This window comes from Marmota monax, unplaced genomic scaffold (assembly GCF_021218885.2).
Source record: "Marmota monax isolate L192 unplaced genomic scaffold, Marmota_monax_Labrador192_F-V1.1 WCK01_AAM20220418_F8-fsc00076, whole genome shotgun sequence".
In the NCBI taxonomy this organism is placed as follows: Eukaryota; Metazoa; Chordata; class Mammalia; order Rodentia; family Sciuridae; genus Marmota; species Marmota monax.
The window spans coordinates 4,926,190-4,951,026 of NW_026692843.1; the positions used below are offsets into that span (position 1 = coordinate 4,926,190).

Consider the following 24,837-nt stretch of genomic DNA (forward strand, 5'->3'; position numbering starts at 1 on the left):
GACTTATCCCATGTCCATCTGGCGATGCCCACTTCACCATCTGGCCCAGCTACAGCAGCCCTGAGCGTCCTGCTCTCTGAACGGGTGTTGGTGAGAGGGCTTGCTGTTCATTAAGTAGATTCCAGAATGGCTCAGGGTCTGCAAAGCTTCTGAGAGGCTTCCTTGCATCTTCAGCTGTCCTGGGTCTGCCTGGGAAAGGAGGAAACTGACTTCTCACAGGATAAGCTCTTCCCTTTTTATTCACCTTCAAAAGGGCACCATTCATAATTGGGATTATGCAAATTAGCATCGCCACATAAGAATTTGCAGTTGTCCCTTAAGAGACCTACTGAAGGCCAGCAGGCTCCTGGTTCTCCCTGTGACCTGGGTTGAGCATGGCTGTGTCCTCAGGAGGCCCCTTGCCTGTGCCATCCATCCCCTGAACATCAGGTCTTGCCCAATAGAGCCAAGCAGGAAGCCAGAGTGGCCCCACCAGGACTGGGATACAGTGTGTGTGTGTGTGTGTGTGTGTGTGTGATTCCTGATGAAATCAAGGTCAGCATGTAATACACAATGGGCACGGGTCTTTAGCCATGTTCATGTCAGAGCCCCAAAATGGATTACAAAGCCATTGGCACAAACCTAACGGATTCCCACATGCATTGGGGACGATTCTGCTACTGTTGGCTTCGAGAAGAGGCAGGGTGCTGACTCCCAAGACACAGCGACTTGCTCCTCTGTCCCGACCCTCGGCTCCCCCACCCTTTACTCCAGGAGTGGCAGTCTCCACTTGGGAAGGTCAGTGAGGCCAGCCAAGCATGGGGGAGCAATAGTTCTACTGCTCCAGTGGCCAGAAGAAACCTGACCTGGGTGCCCTCATAGTCCGCAGTGCAGCTGAGAGGGGGAGCCTGGCCCTGTCCCCCACTGAGCAGAGCCTCCAGCCTGGCAACTCCACATCCCCCCACCCCCACCAACACCCCAAACTCAAAACTCCTCCTCAGCTCCCACAGGCTCCCGGTCACCCCCTTTCCCAAGGTGTTCTGTCTGTTCTCCTCAGAGACATCAGACATCTCTGAACACACCTGGCCTGTGTGTGTGTGGGGGCGGGGGGGGGCAGGCAAATCTCTGTCCCTGTCAGCCTTCCACTGACCACCAGGGCAGGTACCTCCAGAGTTTTGAAGAGTGTGCTCTGAATTCAGTTTCCTGAACCCTAAGACTCCTTCCAGTACCTCAGAGATGCCGCAAGTGCATCAGTCCAGACAGGCAGGGCCTGTGTGCACAGAGGGCAGCTGTGGGGCTGTGCTGCCCGGCCCCGGACGGACCTCAGGCTGCAGAAGTGTGGCACCTCCTCACCCCGCGCAGTTCTGTCCAGGCAGCCAGTACCTCACCATCTCCAGCCATCCTGTCAGTCAGTCCAAGGCAGAGGGTGTTAGAGGAGAGGAAGCCAGAGCCCAAGTAGCCAGCACAAAGCAGTCCCTCCTGCCTCCTGCTTCCTGCCTCCTGCCTCCTGCCTCCTGCCTCCTGCCTCCTGCCTCCTGCCTCCTGCCTACCTGCCTGCGCTCCAACCCACCGGCCCCAGTCCTCGCCCCATCCATCCTGGTGGGGGAAGAGGCACAGGACAACAGCTCGCTCCAGGGAGCCAGCTCCTGCTTGTCGGTGAGTCCCCTGCCTGGGCCCAGGAGGACACCCTAAGCCAGCGCAGGCCCTTGTTGGGTGACATTCAGCCAGGTCTGGGAAACACCAAGCCTCCCATCCTCCTTTCTTTCTAGCTCTTTTCTTTTCCTTTTTCCTTCTTGGTGCATGGACTTCTTTGCCACCCTCCTTTCAAAAATATGTCCGTGATTTTGCATTTAGACAAATGCAATTACCTTTGTTCAAAAGCAATTAAGTTCCAGTCTTCACCACGGAGATAACAAGCCCATCCTTGGCACCTTTTTCTTTTTAACAAGCAAAGCCCACTCTGCGGAGGCGGGAATCACTGTGGAGATGTCTGAAACACAGTCTGTGAATTTTACTGTTTTATTATTATTTAAATATTCCACCCATGTAAGTATAGTCACACCTAAAACTTGTGAACTGGCTGGACTTTGCTGCTTCTTCACCATGAAAAGGCATCATTTTGTCTGCATTTTTGTTTTTCCCCAATGTGTTAAAGAATAATCGTCTTGTCCTGGAGCCACACCTTCCTGATTTCATATAAAACAGTTTCAGTGGTTCTAGACAAACACACTTAGAGCAGGGAGCCCCCAGCTGCAGATTCTTGTCTCTGGACAAGGCTCAGAGGAGGGCCTTCTGCCCGAGCAGGTTCCAAGAGGCAGGATGAAGGCTGGTGGGGGCGATCATGGTACCTGGACGGTGGCCCAGAAGGGATGGCTAGTTCAGATTATTTCAGAAAGTGGCACTGTCCTTCTGGCCTGCACTTCTGTGGCAAGGCCCAAGGCAACTCTCTGTCTGTGCTCACTGTGGCTGTCCCCCATCAGGCTGCCTCTGGGGTGGAGGCAGGCCCAGTCCCCAGGACCCAGCCCTTGCTAGCCAGCGTCCCACGGATGCCCATTAAGGAGAGCCCTGAGCCCTAGGTGAAAAGGAAGCCCTTGACACTGTCTGGCAACATCTGTTCCTGTCTATAGTCATCCAAGTTGAGGCTAAGGACTTTCCACTCTGGACATTTGGCAGTAGGTTAAGGGGTCCAGCCCACCCTCTGGACCTTCACTCTCCTGCCTAACCAGGACACTCCGGGCAGCGTTTGTGCAAAGGGGAAATGCATGTTGGGAAAGGGCTGAGGCATCCTGTGATGGGTACGATGGCACTCGCTATATCCACAGTCTCGATGTTTCTTGGCGTGTAGATGGGACTTCAAGGGACCCCAGATTGAGAGCATCTGAAAGGGGATGTTGTGTCTTTCTCTTTTGCTGGTGGAAGGACCCTGAATGAACAGGAATGGAGAGAGAGCCTTGTCTAGCCGGGGTACTCTCTGCCTTCTGCTCAAGACAGGCACTTGATGGCAGGTGAGGAGTCCGCTCACCTCTGGATGTTCACTCTCCCCTAACCTATGCTTCATTTCTGGGGAAACCTGATTGGCCACCCTCTCCCCATTCCTTGGCACTGTGGCACCACTGCAGATCGCGGGGGGCTACCCGGGAGCCGTCCTTTCCCCTGTGCTCACAGCTCAGTGAGCTACTGGAGGGCAGAGATGGGACAGTATTCAGCTTTGCACCTCCAGGCCCTAGCAGGCTGCCTGACCCCAGCCATTGCCCAGCGAAGAGTACGGAAAACGCATTGAGTAGAATTTAAAAAAAAAAAATGGTTTCTATTCAAATGGATAGCTGGGAAACTTTGAGGCAAATAAAAATAAAGTCTGCTTTGGAAGGAGTATACTATTTTGATCTTCTATTCTGGAGATCACATATGCTTTATGCCCCTCACACATCGTTTGGCACCCAACAGATACTGTTTAAATACAAATCCTTAAACTTCAGCATGGATTTAATTCCTATTTCAAACACTATTTCTGAACAGTTTTATGCCTGTGCTTACCAGGTGGCTTGCACAAGCCCTACGAGAGTGGATGGTGGGGGATAACAGGCACGGAGTCATTGGTCTTGGACTCTAAGTGGGCCTATAAAGGGACTCCAGATAGTGGGGCAGGTTTTGAAGTCTGCAGAGTTTATCGCCCTCTGCTGGTCATACCGGGAAACTCGCCTGCTGCTCTGTTGAGTTTCTGCAGACCTGGATGTCAGAGAGGAGTGAAATGATCTTCCTCATTCTCAAGAATGTCCGCCCTCCTTAGGCGAGCATCAGGAGAGGAGTGTTATCAAGTTAATGCATGAGATGGGGGAAATGTTTCTACTAGGAATCCTGCATCTCTGGAGTTGTATTAAGCCAGTTAATACTTCCCAATCGATTACTCGGTAATTTGCTCAAGTATATTACAAGTATCATGGCAGCGTGCAGTGACAGATTTTAAAAGAGATGTGCAGCACTGCCTGTCATGGGAGGCCCAGGGCAGCCTGGGTGGTCTCGAGGGCTGTCATCTCCAGCCCTGGGTTCAAACCATGGTCCTCTCCCGACTCTGGGCCACCCCCTTCCCCTCTCAGAGCCTCCATTCTTTAGGCCTGGAGGTCTACTGAGCTGACAGTACCCATGTGAGGGGCCTAGCACGTGTAGGCACTGGCTTAGGGGACAAGAGCCATTTGTGTGTATGTGGCTCACTTTGTAAACCTAAACTGTGTGCTTTGGAAATCAAAGAGGAGAGATGGGCAAGTGCTGATTGTCACTGTCCTAGTGGCCTGCGTCAACTGGTACAATATGCGCCATCGTGGCTTCATCTTAGTGGTGGTGATGGCTGAGACGTGATTCGGTTTCCACGCTTGTTCCCGCATCTTCCCTAATAACACTACTGTTCACTGTGCCAACGGCCTGAGTGTTTCTTGGCCTCGGTTCTGAGACCAGCTCCATTTGCATCCCCCAGGGAGGCCTCGGATAGGAAGGTGCCGATAGTGGGCTAACTGGATGGGGCTCAGTGGACAGGACCCCTCCCCTCAACCCTCGTTTACCTTGTAAGCACCAAGGCCCACTGGGCAGCTTCTGCCGCCCACCACCTGCCAGTGAGTCCTCCTGTGAGGGCGCCTCCAGCTCATCACAGGTGCTGCCAGCTCCACTGATCCTCTCAGGTGACTGGGCAAAACGGAGCCCCAGCGGGGATCTGAGGTGACTGCACCTGTGTGTCCCTAGTGTGTAAGGGCCTTTCCTTGTGTGGGGGCCCTTTGCGGTTGGGTCTGCCCCATGCGCCCACCTGGACACGCAGTGAACACTCGGCTCCCTTAGCGAGGTGCCCCCTCGACACCCAGCAAACCCCTGGCTTCCTTCACCAGCTCTGTCGAGCAGGAGCTTGCCCCTGCTTCACCTGAGGGTGAGCACATCAGACGCAAGGGCCAGTGGGAGCTGCCAGGGCTGGACCAGGGGTGCTGACACAGCCAAGAACAGGGAAGACCCTCGAAGCCAGCCTGTGAGCTGCCTTCCAAGCCCAGGGCCTCTGAGCTGGGCCTTGACGGGAGTCAGACCCCCCAGGCAGCGTGGGGGGTACCAAGAAGCGGAGGGAAAGCACCTGCCTTGCTGGGTGCCATGAGGTGGGAGTGGCAGGGAGGGCCGCCAGCAAGAGTGGGGGGCCAGAAGGCCAAGGACCCAGGATGCCAGGTGGGCTGTCCAGATGTGGGTCCTGGCAAGAGGTGTTGGCATGGGCAGGCATCTGGGTTCCAGTGTCCCCCGGCCCTTACCAGCCATCAGCAAAACTGGACCCCTGAGCCTTGGGTGGCTCCTCCGACTGAACCCGGTCAACATGATGACATCACCATGGAGGGGTGGGGAGAAGATAAAATGAAAGCAGCAGGCAGAGTTCTTGGCTCAGGGTAAACCTCAAATGGGGCTCGTCCCCATCCCGGCCATGAGACATTGCAGGCGAGCCCTCTGAGCCTGTCCCTGTCCTTGCAGGTTCACCATGGAGCCCTTCTGTCCACTCCTGCTGGCAGGTTTTAGCTTGCCGCTCACCAGAGCGCTCAAGAGCAACGAGACCACCACAGCGGAGAGCAACTGGACCAGCACCACTGCAGGTGAGGAGCCCCTGCTCTTAGCTGGCCTGCCAAGGCCCCCACTGCCACCCCGGGCACCTGGGAATGACAGGTGGTCCAGGGTGGTAAGGGCTGGTGAGAGGCGAGAAGGGCGTGGCTGGCTTTCTTAGTGTGCTCCCGACAAACAGGCAGCTGGGTGAGCTGCTGTTCAGCATTTGACTGAAGCCAGCTTAGCCCAGGTGCTGGTCCGCAGCCCCCGATGAAGGCTGGTGGCCGCCGTGGTGGGAGGCAGGAGAGCAGAAGGGTTAAAATTTCCTTGGTGCAGCCAGGTGTAGTGGTGCACACCTGTGATCCAGCAGCTGGGGGGGGGGCGGGGTGCTGAGGCAGGAGGATTGCAAGTTCAGAGGCAGCTTTAGCAACTTAGCAAGGCCCTAAGCCACTCAGTTAGACCTTGTCTCAAAAAAAGTAAAAAGGGCTGGGATGGGGCTCAGTGGTTAAGCACCCCTGGGTTCAATCCCTGGTACCAAAAAAAAAAAAAATCAATGGTGCTGCCCCACTCACACAGGGTGGAGTATTATTTTCTATTCTCCCACATTCTTTATAGTTTAAAAGTTAAACAAAGAGAAAGAAAAAGAGTACGTGTAATAGCATGGAGGAACCTTTAGAAACAAGCCCAAGCAACCCCAAAGACCACGCTGTATGATTCCATGGTATGGAGTGTCCAGGTGGGAGGAAATGTCCACCCGGGGCTTGGGTGGGAGTGGGGAGTGACCCAGAGGCAGGCGAGGTCTTATGGGGAGCATGGGCATGAGCTAACTGGATTGGGCGAGAGGTACACAACTCCGTCGTGATCCAACAAACATCACGGACTCAGACACTTAAAGGGGGTGTGCTGTATGGCATCTAAGTGTTACTCCATGAAACAAACAAATGCCCTGCAAAGTTAACGGGAGGCAGAGGAAGAGAGGAAGCCGGGAGGGAGGTGAGCAAACCCTCTCCAGTCACACTGCCTGGCTCTGAACTCCACCTCTGTCGGTGTTGGCTGGGTGTCCTTGGGTAAATCACAGAGCCCCTCTGTGCCTCAGTACCCCACTTGGGAGGTGGAGATGACAGCAGTGCCTGCTATTGAGGGTGCAGTGAGTATTAGAGATCAGTGCTCTGGAACATTCCCTGGACCACAGAGGGCTCATCCACACTGGCCTTTGTGATCAGCAGGGAGCATGGGGCAGGGTCATCTGGCCCGCCTCATTGCCTGCAGTGGAACCTTGATTCTTCAATCCCCTCCCTAGCTGACACAGGAGACCTAGGCCAGACTGGGTGAGTTCAGTTCCCCAAGGGGCTGACACAGTTCCCTGGGCAGCCTCCGTGGGCCCCGGGTAGACTTCTAGGCCCCTGTGGCTGCAGAGCCCCTGGTGGTGACCATCAAGGCTGGACCCTCTCACACACCTCCTGGGCCTTCCCGCTCCATCCCCAACATGAGTGACTTCCCTGACGGTGTCTCTTACTCTGTCAGGGCTCCCCCCGAAAGCAGAACCTTAGGACACGTACAGACAGAAATATAGAACTACACACTTGCTATAAGGAACTGAAAATTGTATATTTATAACTTCTATGTGTTGTAAGAAGATATGCATTGCTCATCATAAGACAGGCTCACAGTCACCGAGGCAGCCAGTCCAAGGTCTGCACAGCACAGCCCCAGAGGACTGGTACAAGGCCAGGAAGGGCTGGAGGCACAAGGGTGTCGCAGGAGTCCTCTCCCCAGGAGGCTCAGCCTCTGTGTCCAGCCAGACCACCCCCGGGTTGGACAGGGCCATCTGCTGCATTCGGTCTGCAGGTTCAAATGTCAGTCTAAATGCCTGGTAACCAGGGCCCAGCAAGTTGACGCATAAAATGAAGCATCATGCTTGGCCCTTGCAAGGTTTAAGGAAAACCAAAATTATCAGCAGCCCTCCATAAATATAAGCCTGTTAGAAAAGCAGTTAGCAGTCAGTAGCATGAGGTGGGCCAGGGGCTCAAGTCCCCAGTCAAGGGCTTTAACTGATGACCAGACCTGAACTAATGTCCTCTGGACACAAGAGGGAAAAGGTGGGGATCTGCAGCTGATGCCAGCCACTGACTGGGAGAGCAACTCCAAGTGCTCCCGTCTTCTCCCTTCCTAGAGAAACCCACCCCCGCCCACCCCCACACACACCCGGGAGCTGCCAGCTCATGTAAGCTGCATGTAACATACTGGCCTCTTAGCCAGCCAGCTCTCCAGGTGCATGTCATTAGCAAGGTCCCATAGCCTGGGAGGTCCCAGACCCACCCAAGGACAGTGAGCCCCTCTACCAGACAGAGCAGCTAGCCCCCCTGGCCATGCCCAACACCTACAGGACGTTCAGCGAAACATCTCAGCCTGCAGACCTAGCTTTTCTTGCCAACACTAATCACCTGGCTTCTTAGGAACACCTGGCAAATGGCCAGGACACACCTGCACACATCTGGGAAGCATACAGACACAGCATCCTTCTGTCTCCCCAGAGTAGGGCAGAATCTGCTCAGCCCTGTGACACCCCTGAGGTCTCCAGCAAGATGATACCACGTTCCTTGCTTGGGGCTTCTCAGTCATTTGAAAAATAAATAAATGTATTGGCTTATGGTATTGCCATGGCCGGGGCTGTTGCTTTGAGGAAGAGGGGGCTGCCACATGGCCTTGGCACCAGAACAGAACCTAGTGTGAAACTCACGCCTGGGTGCAGCCTCTTCCGGGACCTCTCTGCGTAGCAGTGGCCACTGGTCATGCAAGCAAGAGTGACACAGGGCTCTGGTTACAAGCTGCAGAGTGCTCCTCTGGCTGAGCCCTCTGCAGGGGCCCCCAACTGTGTGGGAGAGTCTTTAAACCCAATATGACTCCCCCCGAAGAAGTATGAAGCATCATTTTAGATGTTCACATGTTGCCACAATGTGCCAAAACAACAGGAAATGGTTTTGTTTACTCATTGAACAAAATGAAATCAGTATTCATCATGACACATTTTTTTACACAAGGAATTGAAGGTAAATATGTACAGATCACATAAGAAAATATCACAGGACGACTCCCCCAAGATGAGCAAGTAGGAAACCAGTAAAGGATATGACCAGGCAAAACGCAAGGATCTAATTAACAATGTTTCACTCGTCATGAAACGATGATCAACTCCAAAGAAATTAGAGAAGTGAAAATTAAAATGACATTATGATTGTGCCTATCAGATTAACAAAATGAGAAGCATTGTTAATCTCCAGGAGAAACTGGCTTCATCAGGGATACTTTGGGGAGGGCAATTTGGTAATTTCTAATAAAATTTAACATGTATGCAGTGGACACAGAAGGTCCAGTTTTAGGAGTTACCTGCAGAAACACTGGTGAGATACACAAAGTCACACCCACACAAGGTGCAGAATTGCAAGGAAATACAAAGAAGTTGGAAACGACTTCTTGGAAAGAGTCCATGCACTCTTGACCCATCTGAATCGTGGAAACCGAGCATCCCTTGCACAGAGCACGGGAGCCCCACCGTGCTGCCGTGGAAACTCCCCAAGACTGATGGGAAAGGCGAGCGCCGACCTGCCCCACAGTGCTTCATCTGTTCTCTCATATGTATCATTGCTATATCGGGATGTGTCTTAAAATGGGTAGCTCTTTACAATTATAATTAGTAACTCCTTTTTCTTCCTTAGTGGTTCATAGAATAACAGCACTTCTTACAATTCATGCGGTTTGGGATGAAATGAGAGTAGTAAGTCCATTACTTACCAAACCTGCATATTTATGAATGTAACTGCATAGGAGAAAATTCTGGGAAAGCCACACTCCACAGTCCTAACTATGATTAACGAAGGGAAAGAGAAAGTGTTGGCTCACGCACACTTATTCTCTATTTTTGTGCTAGTGGGAACATTTTCAACAGACCTCTATCCTGTTTTCGCTTGTAGATAGTAGAAACAGCACTGTGTGCCAGGCAGAGGTGAAGGAAGAGATGTGGGGACACTGGGCACTCTGTCCTCGACGCTGGGTCACCTTGGCTCAGTCCCAGAGCACAGCTGCTCCCTCTGTGTCCCCACCCTCTTTCCTTCCTCTCCTCCCCCTTTACCCCAATCCTTCCTTCTCCCACAGACCCCTGGAGATGAAGCATGGGGCAGTGGAGAGCTATGGCCCACTACTGCCTCCCGCAGAGCTCCCTGGGCTGGGGAGGCTGGGGGCTTTTACATCTGGGGAGTGCCCCCCTCTGACACAGCAGGAGGTTCACTCCTGGATAGGTGCATAGGGAGTGGTTCAGGGTCCCACCTCGCCCTCCGGGTGGTGCTTTCCTATCTTTCCAGGTTCTTTGTAAGCAAACAAGCACGTACCCCCGCTGCGCGCACTCTCTCAACTTGCTGGTGTGCATGTGCACGCAGGGAACTGGTGTGACTATACACACACACCGGCTTTGTGAGTCTGCCATCAGCCCTGGGAGCAGGCTGCTCCCTGCTCAGCACCCGGGAGGCTTGCTCTTCTCCTCCCCAGCTGGACCCTCTGCCACCCAGCAGGAGCCAAGTCAGCAGGGGTCAGAACAGAACTCCAGAACTTTCTCTGGGCGCCTCTGTGCCCGTAGCACAGCCAGTGCTCAAGGGACACCACCCAGTGTGCAGAGGGTTTTCTCTTCTGGTCCATGCTGTTGTTCAAAATAATATTTGAATTCAATTTAATCACTCACCGATATTTAAAAATCAGAACATTTTTACATAAAGCTATGGATTTATTCTTAGGATGATGGAGATTAAGTGGTCTGGGCCCACCTTCCTATTGACCCCAAAATGCCAACTTTGGACGCTCCCTTCTGACCTCAGGAGGCCTTGGGGTCTGTGATCTTGATCTCCACCCTCCACAGCAGAGGCAGCTGCTGACGAATAACAGAAACCAGGGTGGGGACCCATTGGCCCTCTGACCTGTCACTTCTGCCCCTGTTCAGCCCATCTCTGTGGAATCCCCGTGTCTGTCACTGCAGCCTGTACTCCAGGAGGCTGGACCTCAAGTCCCCAGACAAGGCACAGGGTGACCTGGCATGCCCCCAGGGCTCCCTTCCTCTGACCCAGCAGACCCTACAGCCAGTTTAGTCACCACCTTGGAGAAGTGGGGCCAGGTCCTGACCTCTGCGTGATGCGGAAGTTGGGGGTTTCACCATAGTGATGCCCCAGGAGAGGAGAGCATGTGCCCCCGGGAGCAAGGAGGGGACCTACCACCCTCCTAACTGTCTGGCTGCCTTGGGCCAGAAGGAAAAGGTGGAAAGGCTCTCGGAAATACCTGGAGCCCCAGGCCCTCCATGGAGCAGCCTCAGCTCTGACCCTCTGTGGCAGGAGGCTCCCTCAGCCTGGACTGGGGGCTGCTTCAAGGCTTGGCAGGGATGCTGGTGCTCTCTGAGCTGCAGGTGACAGCCTCGGGCCAGGCTGCTGAGAGGGAAGCTCTGTGGTGGGAGGCGGGATAGTTTGGGTTGGAAGGGAGGGAGCAGGACGGTCATTCCCCAGCACCCAGCCTGGGAAAACCTGACCAGGAGAAGCCTCTGGCAGGTTGTGGCCTGCAGAACACGTGCAGAAGTCCAGCTGGTTCCTTGCCCTCGTGGATGTGCCTTCTCGCTCCTAGCAGAGTGTGTCCCATGCCTCTGGCCACACAGAGTCCCTCTAAATCCAAAGGAGAGGAGCTAAGAGGGCTTCCTGGAGGAGGGGGCCTCTCAGGTTGTCCTTGGACTGGGACCTTTGATGGAAAACTGGGGAGTGGGGGACAATAAAGCCACCAATGCCCATCAGAATTCAGGCACACAAGGCAGGAGCAAGTGCTAGCAGCCACTAGGTCATGGAGCTGGGTGCAGGGGTGTATGCCTGTCTCTGGTTGAGGACAGTCAGTGTCGCAGGTGTGAAACATGGACAATGAGGGAAGGGAGGTGCCTGGTGGCCAGTCTTCCACATGGTCCTGACATGTCCTTGAGAAATAGGATGCTGGCAGCTCTGGACGGTGGGTCCTGGTGTGCCTGTCCAGTGAGGTCTGCACCCAGCCCCAGGGCCAGGCTACTTGCCTGTGCCCGGGGCCCCTGCCCCAGCCAAGAGGCCTGGACACCGAGCAACAAGGCAGGCTCCAAGGTGTCCTGGCATCCAGCAGCAGCAGCTACCCCCTGCCGTCCCCAGCTCCTCGTCCCTGGGCAGGCACACTGGAGACTCAGAGAAACAGGCGGCTCGGCCAGCGTGAGCCATGTGGGCCCGTGAACTCTCCCTCAAACCTTCCCCAGGGGCCTGGACAAGGGGCATCACCCACTCCTCAGGCCTGGTTCCCTAGTGTCCACCGCAGCACTCAAGTCCCTTGTTCGTTACATTGCCACTTCTCTGTGGACTCCACGGGCAGAGAGTGGAACCGGCCTGCAGACGACCAGTGCCGTCCTGGTGTCGGAGGGTGGCGAGGGGGACACTTTGCCGACTGTCATGGGCAGCGTGCATCCTTCCTTGTGTGGCCTGGGGTCCTGACAGCGCTCTCCTCCCGCCACTCCCAGGCCCTCCAGACCCTGGCACCTCCCAGTCGCTGCTCACCTGGCTGCTGCTGCCCCTGCTGCTGTTCCTCCTCTTGCTCCTCCTCACCGCCTACTTCTTCAGGTAGGAGTGTCCCCGGGCGCTGACTTGCCCCGACCAGCTCAGATGAGGAAATGAGCCTTCTTGAGGCTGCGGGGTGTGGGCCCCGGCCACTGAGATGTGCAGCGGGCCTGGCCCCAGCAGGCTCAGCCATGAGCAGCAGGAAGAGCTTTTCCCGGCTCACCTGGTGGGTATCCCTGTGCCCAGGGCCCCGGGCTCCCTGGCCAGCCTAGGCGCACTGAGGACTGACACATCTTGTGCCTCCCAGGTTCAGAAAGCAGAGGAAAGCCGTGGTCAGCAGCAGTGACAAGAAGATGCCCAACGGGATCCTGGAGGAGCAAGGTACGGGTGCTGGCTCCCCTACGGGGTCTCTAGCAGGCCTGGGGGTCCCTCTCTTTGTGTTTATCTTTTCCTTTACACAATGAAAGTTGGTCTTAAGTCCCTCCAGCTTTGAGACTCTCGTCCCCTACCTGGTGCTGTGCTGTCCTTTTCTGCCTTACTAACGACTGCGGAACGTCTCTGTTTCTAGACTGTATTGAAGTCGCCTTTCCTCCCGTGTGGAACAGATGTCTGAGGTGTTCAGTTTGTGGCTTTTCTGGAGAAACTGCTCACATCCTGTCCTTTGCACAGGGTTTGGGCACTTTACGTTTTTCAATAAGGCCTTTCACATCACTCTGATAAGAGTCTCTGGCTTACAATCTAAAGTGCTCAAACTGAAAATCTCACTGTCTTAGGATCTGGCTGAAGAGAAGGAAATCGCTCCCTTAAAGCGGCTTCAGCTCGGTGGAAGGTCAGAGGCTGTTGGGACACTCCCAACCTTTAGATTCAAAGTTCAGTTTCTAACTGGTAAATGCTACTTACCGAGGCTTTTATTTATTTATTTTTTCTTTCAACACATTGAGTTGACTGAGAAAGATAAAGCAGAGGCTTTACAAAATACTGGTGCACAGCAGTGACTACGACTTCCTGTCCTCCGCTTCCTACCAACTGTGCTGGGGCTTGAGGAAACACACACACAAAGCAGAGATAAGAGTATCAGCAACAGAAGACCTGGCCAGACAGGGCTTTGGAGGGCCTTCCGGCCCCCCTGACACTTGGTAGATGAGAATTTGGTCCCCAGCGCCATCCTCCCACCCTGGATCCCACCCCGCACATTCCAACAGGCTCGGGAGGAAGAGGGTGTGGCTGGTGAGGGGCAGAGAAGCCCAGGGGCACACATGGGAACCTGTTTGTCTCTTGGGGAAGGGACCCTGTGGGGAGATTCAAGGTGACCTCAGAAGACTCTGCCGGTGGGACAGGCCTTTTGCAAGGGTGGCGGTCCAGTTTTCCCATGAACCTTGTCCATATCAGCTCATCCCAGGAGGAGAAGTGCAGGCCCCTGACTTCTTGTATCTCACTCTGAGCTTAGGGAAGCGTCCTGCGCCATACCCCTTGCAGCTCGCCCTTTTCCTTTGCAGTGCCACACTGCCCTCCCCCTTAGACAAGGACAGCTTCTCTTATTTGGAGCTTATGGATCTGGGGGAGTAGGCCTATTTGTTACAAAGAGGAGGAAGCCAAAAGGCGTGCATACCCTAGTGGATTTCCAGTCCCCTCGAGCTTGCTACGGACCCCATAATTGCTCTTATCTAGTTCCAAACCTGGAAACCCAAGCTGCAGCATGAAGCTGCTCTGGCCATCTGGGGAGGAGCAGGGCTGGAGGGAAGGACAGGCCATGGGCGGCTGGGGAGTGAGTGGGGTGAGTGGGTGGGAGACACACTGTCCATGATGTCCATGGACAGCAAGATCAGGGATGCTGCCATCGCTAGCAGAGGACTCATATCAGGAGGCAGATGTTTGATTCAGCTGCTCAGGGACCTGGTGAGCCACGGGCTGCATGATTTGGGGGTCTGTTCCCCTCCAGCTGTGCACTTCTTTGGGAATGTTGTCATTGGATCTGGCCAATGAGTCGGCCCTGGGAATGGGGCTAAGTGGCCCCTGTTCCTTCTGACCCACAGAACAGCAGAGAGTGATGCTACTGAGCAGGTCCCCCTCGGGGCCCAAGAAGTACTTTCCCATCCCCCTGGAGCACCTAGAGGAGGAGATCCGCCTGCGCTCAGCAGACGACTTCAAGCGGTTCCGGGAGGAGTTCACGGTGAGTGTGGAGGTCCCTGCTGCTGTCAGGTGGTGGGGAGTGCCCAGGGCCCATCCCCCGAGGACTAGTGACCTGGCAGGGTCAGTCAGAACACAGTCCTGGGGCAGAGGGTCTGGGAACCTGGTCCCTGGGGCAGCTCCCCTCCTTGGCACTCATTGCCCATTATAAGGTGCTATGGTTGGGTCTGAGGCTCAGGAAGCCGTGTTCTGAAATGGGTGAGACAAAAACACCATTATTTCCACACTGTGGCAAACCAGGGCCTGAGCCCACACAGGACAGTGGTTTCACGCTGAAAGCCAGGGAGCGCCCAGCCATCCCATCACAGTTTCTGATTGGAGTGGAGAATGTCCCTCTTCTGAGTCCCCACCCAGCACTGACCAAGCCGTCCCAGAGACTGCCTTTAGGAGATACTAGCTCAGCCTGTTGATGGCTGTGCTGCATGTGGGGTGCAGAGAGTCCTGCGGTTTTCACCTGCTCCTGCTGTTTGGGATGAACAGTCTCCACAAACGCAGTGAGGCCATGGCTCGCCAGGACCATGGGTTAACCAACTGGAACAGTCCCCAAGGTGGCAAACTAATTAACTCTCCACCAGAAAACACAAACGCAGACTTAACGATGCCTTCCCAAGTGTCGTTAATTTTTACAATTTAATGTGCTGTGAGTTTTGAATTTGCTGCACATATCCAGATAGTCAGACAGACAGGCGCAGACGCACACTCAGGCAGTGCTGCCTTGGACATGGCCCCTCACTGTCCTACATGCGCTTTGAGTTCTGCCGTGAGCATCCTCAGCTTCATGTGCATGGCTGTATGCTGAGGGCTGAGCCTGAAAGGGTCAGTGCTGAGCCAGCAGGACTGCTGCCCGCCTCTGGCCCAGCCATTGCACCCTGGCCTTGGCACATCCTTCACCTCCGCCAAGCCAGCTTCCACCATCTATGAAGGGGGCACAGGGATGGATCCTGCCTAGGCGACCTCCAGCTCAAATGTCGGGCTGGGACGATGGGCTTCATGAACAGCCCCATGTGGCCCAGTTGTTGTATCCAGAGCTGGCGCGCACACTGCTGCAGACCAGTGACTTTTTATACAGAAAGGTGATGGCGAATTTGAACTGTACTTTACTAATTTTTTGGCACAAACCTCCTCTGCCTTTATCTTGCTTCCTTTTTATTATTTCCAAATGTACCCTTCCCCCTTTGTCTTTTTTTTTTCCTCTGAGAAATTAGGTCATATTGAAAGACAGCTCCAAGCACTATTGTTTTGCAATCTCTCAGCTTGACAAGAGAAGTTAATTCTCCATTTTCAAAATAACTCTCCATGTTTGCAGCTAGACTCTCTCCTCCCCCTCTCTTGTCCCATTTCTTCTTCCACTTTGGTTTCTCCTTGTGCAGGAGGCTGGTGGCTGGCTCCCTGGTGGAGGGCCGTGAGTCAGAACCAGTAGCTCTGGCACCATCTCAAAAGTGAGGGCCACGCCTGGAGGGGGCCAGGGTGGGGCCAGAGAGGCTCTTGCCCTGAGTGCGAAGTCTAAGAACACACCTAAAATCTCAATAGTCAGGCTAAGTCATGTTTTGATGCATCACTTAAAATTACTGAAATTAATACAAGAGATCTATGATGAACAGAACAGCACAATTATTGACAAGGAGAGGACCAGTGGGGACAGATCTTTTCTCACTGTCCCAGACTCCAGTAACTACACAGTTACTGATTCTGTCATTAATTAAGTCTGTTATTCTGGTCACTGTGGATTTTGTACATCAGGTTGGATTTTTTTTTTATTCTTTTCTTTCTGGTGCTAGAATTGAACCCAGGGCCTCCTGCATGCTAGGCAGGCCCTCTACCACTGAGCTCCACCCCTAGCCCTGGATTTTTCAAAATATTTGTTCTCTCTCTGGTTCCTAAGTTTTTTGGGTGCCCCTTTAGAATGTGTGCCCAGGGCAGATGCCCCTCAGCTCCCAGCCCTGCCTTTGGGCAGCCGCCCCCCGCCCCCAGCTGTGAGCCAAGTTGTCACAGGCTGGCTGAGGTAGCACAGCCCCATCTCCAGGTTTCGAATCTTGGGCAGCTACTGGGTCCCTCCTCCCCACCCAAACCCCTCTGGCCACCACACCACAGCCACTTGCCTTACAAGGAAGAGGGAGGCTTCTCTATTTTTTTTGTCAATTTATTATTTTTAGTAGACTTTGTTTGGTGAGCAGTTTTAAGCTTACAGAAGAGTAGCGCCCGAGCTGCAGAGCTCCGAGCTCCGGCCTCTGCCCAGAGAGCAGCTTCCTCTGCTGCCCGCTCTTGTCCCAGCCTGTTAAAACTGACACATTGTTGCCACCTGAAGGCCACGGTGCTCGTCTGCTCCTTCTGTCATCTTGCCAAGTGCTTTGCACCATGTGCCTGGGTTCCAGCTTCTCGCCTGGATTTTATGTCCAGCACTAGGGGCAAAACAGCTTTTGAGGGTAGAGAAAGAGAAGACCTGAAAGTGTCGTCACAAACCCAACATCTAGGTAAGGCCGAGGAGGGAGTATTCAGACAGCCCTGACCAAGAATGAGCCACTCAAGGGACAGGGGTCGGAGGCTGGGGTAAGGCTGAGAATTGCTGCTGGCCCTGCTGAGGTGCCCACCATGCTGGACCCTCCACGCCCGGACGGAGCTTCTGCCTGTGTCTACAGGGTACAGCAGCCCCAAAGTGGAGGAAAGGTGGCTGATGGCACGCTGGGAGCACTTGCCAGGGATAAGAGAGTCTGCACTGGAGAAGCATCTACCTGAGAGGAGGGGGCTCAGGCCTTGATCCAAAGTGTGAGCAAGCCCAGGGCAGCGTGGCTTTAACCTGAGGCTGCACTGTGAGCCGGCCCCAGGCTCCTGGGTCAAGCCCACGCTGGCCTGGTGACCCTGGACACAGCCACAACCACATTGCCTTGAATTTCAGACCTGGTCCCTACCACAGGGGGGATCCTAGTGTCACCTGATAATAGGGGAGCTGTGACAGACAGGGAGGATGGCCCAGCTCCCCATGGTGCCAGCACCTCCTAAGCACTCTGTAGGGCATTAGGGATTCTTCGTTGGAGCCCAGGGTCCAGATCCAGCCAGTGGGCAGGTTGGGGTTGAGGCCGTGACTCGGGGTTCAGCATACTCTTTCACACTGTGCACCAGGAGGGGCGCCCCTGCACGTGGGATGTGTCCCAACAGTGAGCAAACAGCACAGCTGGAGACAGCCCAGAACCAGAAGTGGTGGCTCCCGGGAGTAGAAGGAACTAAGGGCTCAGACGCTGCGTACACACCTGCCATGCTGTCATCGGATTTAGCATCCTGGTCCTCATTTCACACCCCCCCCCTCATCTGGGACCAAGGCCTTGTGAAGGGGTGTGTCCCAAACCCCAGTGGGCCCTGAACCAGGTCACTGGGGAACTTGGAGAACAGGAGCTGGCTCACTGGGTCTGGGTAGGAAGGGCTGAAGAATCGCCTTGTAACAAGCTCCCAGCCGTGACCTCACTGGTCCACAGAGACCCCTTGAGTCCTGAGCAAAGCCAGGGCCGTGTCTGTGGTCACCTCCCTCTCCACTTCCCTGGGTCATTTTACTCCTCTCCGCCCCGCCCCTGAGTCAAGGTATCCCTTCTCAGCCCTCCTTGCTCTGTCTCCTGGTCACTCCATCCCTCCTTGGGGAGGACGCCTGGGCTGTGCCCATACAGGGTCTGAAGCGGAGATGGATGATGGGCAGAGGAGGATGGCTTGAGGTGCCTTTGATTCCTGTGCCTGGCAGGGAAGCTCTGGGGGCCAGAGGTGGATTCATCATATTTAGCTCCAACTCTGCATTTTCTTCCAGTCGTTGCCATCTGGACACATACAAGGGACGTTCGAACTGGCAAATAAAGAAGAAAACAGAGAGAAAAACAGATATCCCAACATCCTTCCCAGTAAGATTTTACTTATTTTGCATGGTTGGTGCCATCTAGGCTAAACTTGGCCTTCTCTTATAGCTCCCAGCGGCTGTGTCTGTCCAGCAGTACGCAGCATCCACTCACACCAGGAGCAGTGCAGCCCTCCTCTCTGGGTCTGTCTCCCTGCAGGAGGCTCGGGCCCCATTACTGCTCGGGGATCTGGTGCTAAGCCTGTGTTCATTGTTCAGGCCTGGATGCCCGGGGACAGGCAGGGTAGGGGTGCTGCTGCATGGTCTTGGGCATCACCAGGCAGAGCCCCTCCTATCAAAATCAGTCCTAGGCCCCCTCTAGGCCTGCTGGTGCCCTGGACAGCTCCTCTCCCTCAGACTCAGTGCTCTTGGCCACAAGCATAAAATCCCTAGCATTCTGTAGGGTCCTGGACCAAGGACAGAAGTAACAGAATAAGAAACCTATTGGGGTCTGGCATCTTTGTGGGAAGGCTTAGAATCCAATTTTCACCCCAAGAGCTAACGGTGGCTGTGGACCAGGGACAATCAGAGCTGGGTGTGGCAGCTCAGCACAGGGCTTCTCATGATCTGCTGCAGCTGTCTAGGCCGTGCCAGCCCAAACCCTCAGGCTCCCAGCAGCCTTTGCAAGGCTGGTAGTGACAGCCTGCACCCAGTCTGGACCCCTCCTGCCAGGCCAATGGAGCAGCAGTCTGCAAGGACTCCACCAAATGCAGTTTGAATCCTGAGCCCCACCCTCCTCATGGCCCACAGACCATGCTCCTGGGCAGTGCCCCATGGGGTCAGAGAACTCATGATGGTGGGCTTCGTGTTACTCTTAAATGCAGTTTCAGGGTAGAATGACATCTACTGTGTGTGTATGAGCTCTGTGGTGACTGGTCTCCCGCGTTTCAAGAAATATCCTTACCCATTTTACATGCATGGGGTTCATATGTGGTTTGACAGAGCCCTGTGTGAGCCCACGATACAACTAAAACTAGACAATCAAGTAGTCTCTCGTTGTAGAGGCAGCCTGGGGAGATCCAGGGAATGGGTCAGGAGCTGAGCTGTGAGGGTGGCATTCTGGGCACAGAGTGAGACCAAGTCAGAGGACCTGCTGCTGGAATAACTGAAGGAATCCAAGACGGGGGTGGGGGGGTGGGGGGAGGCACTTACGTGGCTCCACAGTTTGAAGGAAAGCGTGACCACAAGAGGAGGAGTCAGGCTCTTCAGAGTAATACATGTCCAATAGAAATCAGGGTATTCAAGATGAGTATCCGTTTCTAATTTAGTCACCTTAGTCGACCAGCTTAACTGATGCCTGCATTGCTCATGTGTGTGAAGGACCTACTCAGCACCAAGCACCTTCCCAGGGTCCTCTCTTATGTGAGGACTCTTGTCCTCTCTCTTAATCACCGAACCCTTGCTGCTTAAAGCATACTTACATTGTTAATTAAGAGTATTTCCTGGGGATCTTGTGGGACCAGAGTTGGTGGCCAGGTATGGAAATCTCCTACACCCTGGCCAGTGGGGCAACCACTTCCTCTGGGAGTCCTAACTGGACTGGGCAGGGCCTCTCCTGCTGGTCTTCTCTCAGCAGCTTGCACTGTGAAAGGAAGCAGCCTTCCTTCAAGCAAGGAAGGGCAGCAGGTGCTGGCCAGGTGGCTGAGCTTCCCGGGGGTCCTCCCCACCCCACCCTGCCCGGGAGGCCCCTCCACAGGAACTCCTGGGTGCTGGCAGCCATCCAGGGCTAGGGGTGCTGCAGGGAGTTCTGTGTTTCACACGGGTGGTGGGAGGTAGGATTCAGGAAGGGTGGCTGGGGACATTGTCCCTGGCATGAACCAACTAGGTGACATTCAGCTGAGAGAGAGGTGCCCCTGAGGGCCCTGCTGGTGCCAGGATAGTGGCTGGATCTTGGGACAACAGAGGGCTCTCAGGGCTGCCAGGGCCAAGCTGTGAGGCCCCTTCTCACCCAGGGTGGGAGCAAATGTTGGTGGGGGAGGGGAGTGGAGACCCTGCCTTTCCTCTTCTTCCCAAGCCTGGGGCAGCTCATACCAGGTTGAAAGGTGCCCCTGAAGCTCCTGCACCGTCTTCGACCCCAGGAGCTGAGGTCAAGGTCTTCCTGGGGGGACAGGACTTGCACCGGCTGAAAGGCTCCAGGGGTCTCCTTTTCTGGAATAAATGCCAAAGGCTGATGATTTTCAAAAATAATGTTTTGAGAGTGAAGTGTGACTTTTTAGAATAAAAAACAGGAAGCTCATAGAAGCTGCAAGATTCTAAATCTAACCAGAGGCTATTTTCCCTCTGCTGGTCTATAACCGTCCTCAAGTGTAAGTCATCACGGTATTTTGAGCCAGCCCTGCACGTGCTCCGCCAGCGCTGCTTCCGCTGGGCTGTCAGGCTGGGCAGGAGCGAGGGGGTGAAGTCAGCATGGCTGTGGGCTTGGGCTTGAATGCCCTGCCTGCGTGTCACTGTGACTGTCCCTGGGGCTTCACGACCCCCTCTGCCAGCAGCAGGGCAGATCTGGCCCCACAATGAAGCCCAGGCACAGGGGTCAGGACCACTAGCACTGGCCAAGTGGATAGACTTCCTGTGAGTTCAGACCCCAGCATGTGACGTGAGACGGGGCCGTGCTCCAGCACCACAGCCACCGCCGCCCCAGGAGGAGGATGAAAGGGAGCAATGGCAGTGTCACCCACTCACCGCGCCTGAGCCCGGACACTCGGATGGACGTGGGCTGGGTCCCAGGCTGGGTGACACCTCCAGGGCCATGGAGATGGCCCAGTTCCTTGAGACTCAGACACGCTGCAGAGTCCAGCCTCGGTCGCAGCCGCCTGCTCACTAACTTCTCACACAGTGGAAGGAGGACAGCTTTCGCTTTTTTCTGAAACAAAGGCCCAAGAAGGCAGAAGTAACGGAGCCCACAAAGGCTGTAGCCTCCCCAGTGAGCGCACAACACCACACGTCACACCAGAGCACACACAATAGAGCACACATGTAGAGCACACACATGCAACATATTCACACACAACACACAGAGTAGGCCACAAACACACCACACACGTATACATGGGCCACACGTGACACACTCAACTCACTGACATCCCAGCATATTGCACACCACACACACACACACCCCACAGGAAACACCACAAATAGACCTCTCCACAAGCATGCACATGGCGCACACACACACACACACACACAAGCATGTACACACAGACAGCACCCTGTCCACTCCCACTCTGGAAAGCCCACCCCAGCAGGTTGGACTCCAGCTCAGGCTGGGCTGGGCCTGCGTGAGCCCTGCTTGCTTCCAGCCCAGGGCAGACAGGTGCCCTTGCAGACGGCCAGGGATGGGGGTGGGGCTCAAGGTCCCGAACCCCACACCCAGCTCCCAGATACCCTGGAGAGCCTGCGAAGGTGGACCCAAGTCCTGTCCTGAGGTTCTCCTGTGTGCTCCACACTTGTGAATACCGGGCCCACAGTGCCCAGTCATCTGCTGGCAGGGGTTCCAGCGTGCTCTGTCATGCCTTGTGTACGTGTTCACCCACGAGTCCTGACCCAACGCTGACATCCCACTGCTGTCATCCCACAGCTGTGGGAATCAAGGCGGCCCAGAGCAGGTGCCCTTGCAGCCTCAGGGCGCCCGCAGCCCCACGGCAGCTGTAGAATGCACCTCTGCTGCCCGGCACTGCTGGGGGCCACCCAGTCGGGTCCTTGCTGGTAGCTAACACTTCAGGTGAAGGAAGTGCAGGTTCCTCCCCTGACAACACGGGTTTGTCTGGTTTTTCCAGATGACCACTCCAGGGTAATTTTGAGCCAAGTGGACGGAATCCCCGGCTCGGACTACATCAACGCCTCCTACATAGACGTAAGTCACACGGCTTTGCACCCCCTGGCCCGGGAACACAGGCACTTGGACTGAGTCTGAGTCATGACAGGGGCATTTTCTTCTATGGCCTTTCTGGGCACTTGGCCACACAGAGCACCAAGGGCACAGAGCCACCAGCACCCAGGAACCTGCTGTCAAGAAGTCAGAACATGGAGGTCACACCAGACAGTAACAGAGATAACCACATGACAGCCATGTTTATCCCATGACACGAGAACCAGCTAGTTCAGTGATGACTGGTTAAATAAATTATGGTAAAACCATATATAATCAATTATTAAAATTTGTTTAAATTGATCTCTAAAAGATCATTAATATAAATTATAAAATTCACATTTAAAATACAAGGACTCAATAGGATTTGTAAATTTTGCCCCAATTTTTAAAATATAAATGTCCAAGGTCCTGCTTATGTGCATGTGTGTCTGGGGAAGTTGGCAGGAAGAAAACACCATCGAGGGGACCCAGGAGAAGAGCTTTTGCCATTTCTGAAATTGCTAGTGAGTTTTCTCTCCTCACTTTTATCTGTCACATCCTCTGTGGTGACACGGATTCCCTTTCTGATGATACTAAGATCTTTTCATCAGATCATTCTGAATAATTAAAAATCTGATTTTATTTTTCTAGGGCTACAAAGAGAAGAATAAATTCATAGCAGCTCAAGGTAAGCTTTTTACTAAATTAACTTCTGAGCATTATTTAGGTAAAATGATGTGACTATCTACCTGCCAAAGATACCAGTCATCGATATTGGATTTTTCTGCGTGTGTGTGTGTGGGGGGGGTTGTGCTGCTATGGTTAGCAGGCATGTCCAATGTCCGTGCACACCGTGGGTGCGTGTAGACAGACACCAGTCTATTCCACACCTGCACCATCTACACACAACCCACAGCAGCCCACTGCTGCTCTTCTGGCACATTTGGTGGGCTGGACCCCCTTCACCTTCTCTCCCTGGTCTCCTTGTAGCTCCAAGGCTAGGGGCGGGGGGCTGAGTTGCCTCTTAGATGAAGGCCCCTGCCAGGAGGACTCGGCCATAAAATCACGCTCTCAGCCTTGAACACTGTCTTGCACTTGAGCCCTTGGGCCCAGCTTCCCTCCCCTCCAGCAGATGCTGAGTCTGCAGGTGCCCCTGCTGCGCGCAGTGGGTATCAGGGGAGCTAAACTAGAGTTCTCTGACTTCCTCCTCTTGGGCCAAGAATCTATAGGTGGGTCCCAAAATTCACAGTTTATGACAATAACCTGGAAAGCTCGTCATAACCCAGATTCCCTGGGAAATAGAAACCCACACACATTCACGCACAGAGGATCAGAGCTATGTCTAGCCGAAAGTGTCAGGAGACCTGACAAACATTGGCTAAAAAGAGATAAAAGCATGTTTTTCTCTCCTATGAGCAGGCATCTCAGGGGAGGCAGCCCAAGGCTGGGACAACAGCTCAAGGGAGGGGCTGCTTTATCTTTCTGCCCTGCCCTCCTTCTCTTGTTGCTCCCAGCCTCAAGGTCACAAAATGGCTGGTGCACCTGCAGGCACTGTGTCTTTAGTGGACAGGAAGTGGACAAAGGGCAGAAGACTTTCTTCTAGAGACACTCTAAATTTTGTTCACATCTTATTTATGCTAAGAGATTGAGATCTTGACCAAAGAAGGGGGGGGGGTGAGAAGTGGAAGGTGAGTCATCAACCTGCAATCTCCCCCCCTTTCACACCACACACACACACACACACACACACACACGTCTTTTATGAATCAGAAGTTCTGGAGGGGCCTGCTATTCTGAGAAATGAACAGGTCACTTTGAAGGGTAGCATTAGACCCAGCCCTCCTCTGAATACCCCTTTAATGCCCATGAATATAAGAATCCAAACGCAGCCGACATTCAGTTGGGTGTCCTGGGTGTCCTGATGCAGGACAGGCAGGGATGGCCGTCACTGGCTCTGGCATCTCAGGGTCTGAAATGCCCAACCAGCTGTGCTGTGCCCAGGAGGGACAGTGCAGTTGTGCAGGCCAGCAGGAGCCAGGCTGGGGCCCAGGGGCTTCTGCGCATGCCCTTGACTCTGGACCTGTCCTCCGGGCTCAGGCCCTAAACAGGAGACTGTGAACGACTTCTGGAGAATGGTCTGGGAGCAGAAGTCCGCCACCATCGTCATGTTGACCAACCTGAAAGAAAGAAAAGAGGTGAGTCCCCACCTCGGGCTTAGTTCCTGTCCCTCCCCGTCCTTTGCCATGTCCATCCCTTCTAGCAAGCAGTACAGGGGAAAGCACTCAGGGACTTACAGCACTTTCATCTTAAAATAAATTCACCATGCTCCTGGACCCTCGCCGCCCTGCTCTGCACACGAACAACGGGCCCAGGTGTCAACCCAGCACTGGCCGAGGGCCGTCTCCCCACAGGGAGCAGCGGATTCCAGAATCAAGACCCAGAATGTGTGGGGTGTGGATGTGGAAGGCCTCAGACCGGGGAAGCACCGTCGCCTGCTTGTCCTGCAGATGAGAGATGCACGTGGGAGGGAGGAAGGGGACCCCAGCCACCATGAACAGCCACAAAGGACAGCTGAGCTGCCTCACGCCGAATGCAGCAAGTCCTCCTCAGTGTCCCCCCGACAGATGGGCTCCCTCCCAGATGCCAGGATCAGGCTGGAGCAGGGCCGCGGAGGGTCACGGAGGGCCGCGGGAGGGCCGCGGAGCCCCTGGAGGTCTGTGGCCCAGGCAGGACCTGGTGTGGGTAGTGAGCTTGTTCTCCAAATGGAAGGAGGACCCAGAGTCCGAAGGAGGCTTCTTCAGTGGAGCAAC

The 24,837-nt window shown here is 54.5% G+C and overlaps 1 protein-coding gene across 4 annotated transcripts in view; it reads left to right on the forward strand.

Annotated features, from left to right (window-relative positions):
* Ptpre (protein tyrosine phosphatase receptor type E) overlaps window positions 1-24,837 on the forward strand; it is a 134,832-nt gene that overhangs the window by 91,194 nt on the left and 18,801 nt on the right. For 3 of the 4 annotated variants that reach the window (XM_046448759.2, XM_046448758.2, XM_046448757.2), the window contains exons 3-10: window positions 5,467-5,585; window positions 12,086-12,185; window positions 12,430-12,503; window positions 14,156-14,292; window positions 18,097-18,187; window positions 21,954-22,030; window positions 22,679-22,715; window positions 24,125-24,222. In XM_046448759.2, the coding sequence (XP_046304715.1) occupies window positions 5,474-5,585; window positions 12,086-12,185; window positions 12,430-12,503; window positions 14,156-14,292; window positions 18,097-18,187; window positions 21,954-22,030; window positions 22,679-22,715; window positions 24,125-24,222 (726 nt within the window). In that variant the 5' untranslated portion in view covers window positions 5,467-5,473. The other variant, XM_046448760.2, reaches the window with a different exon arrangement.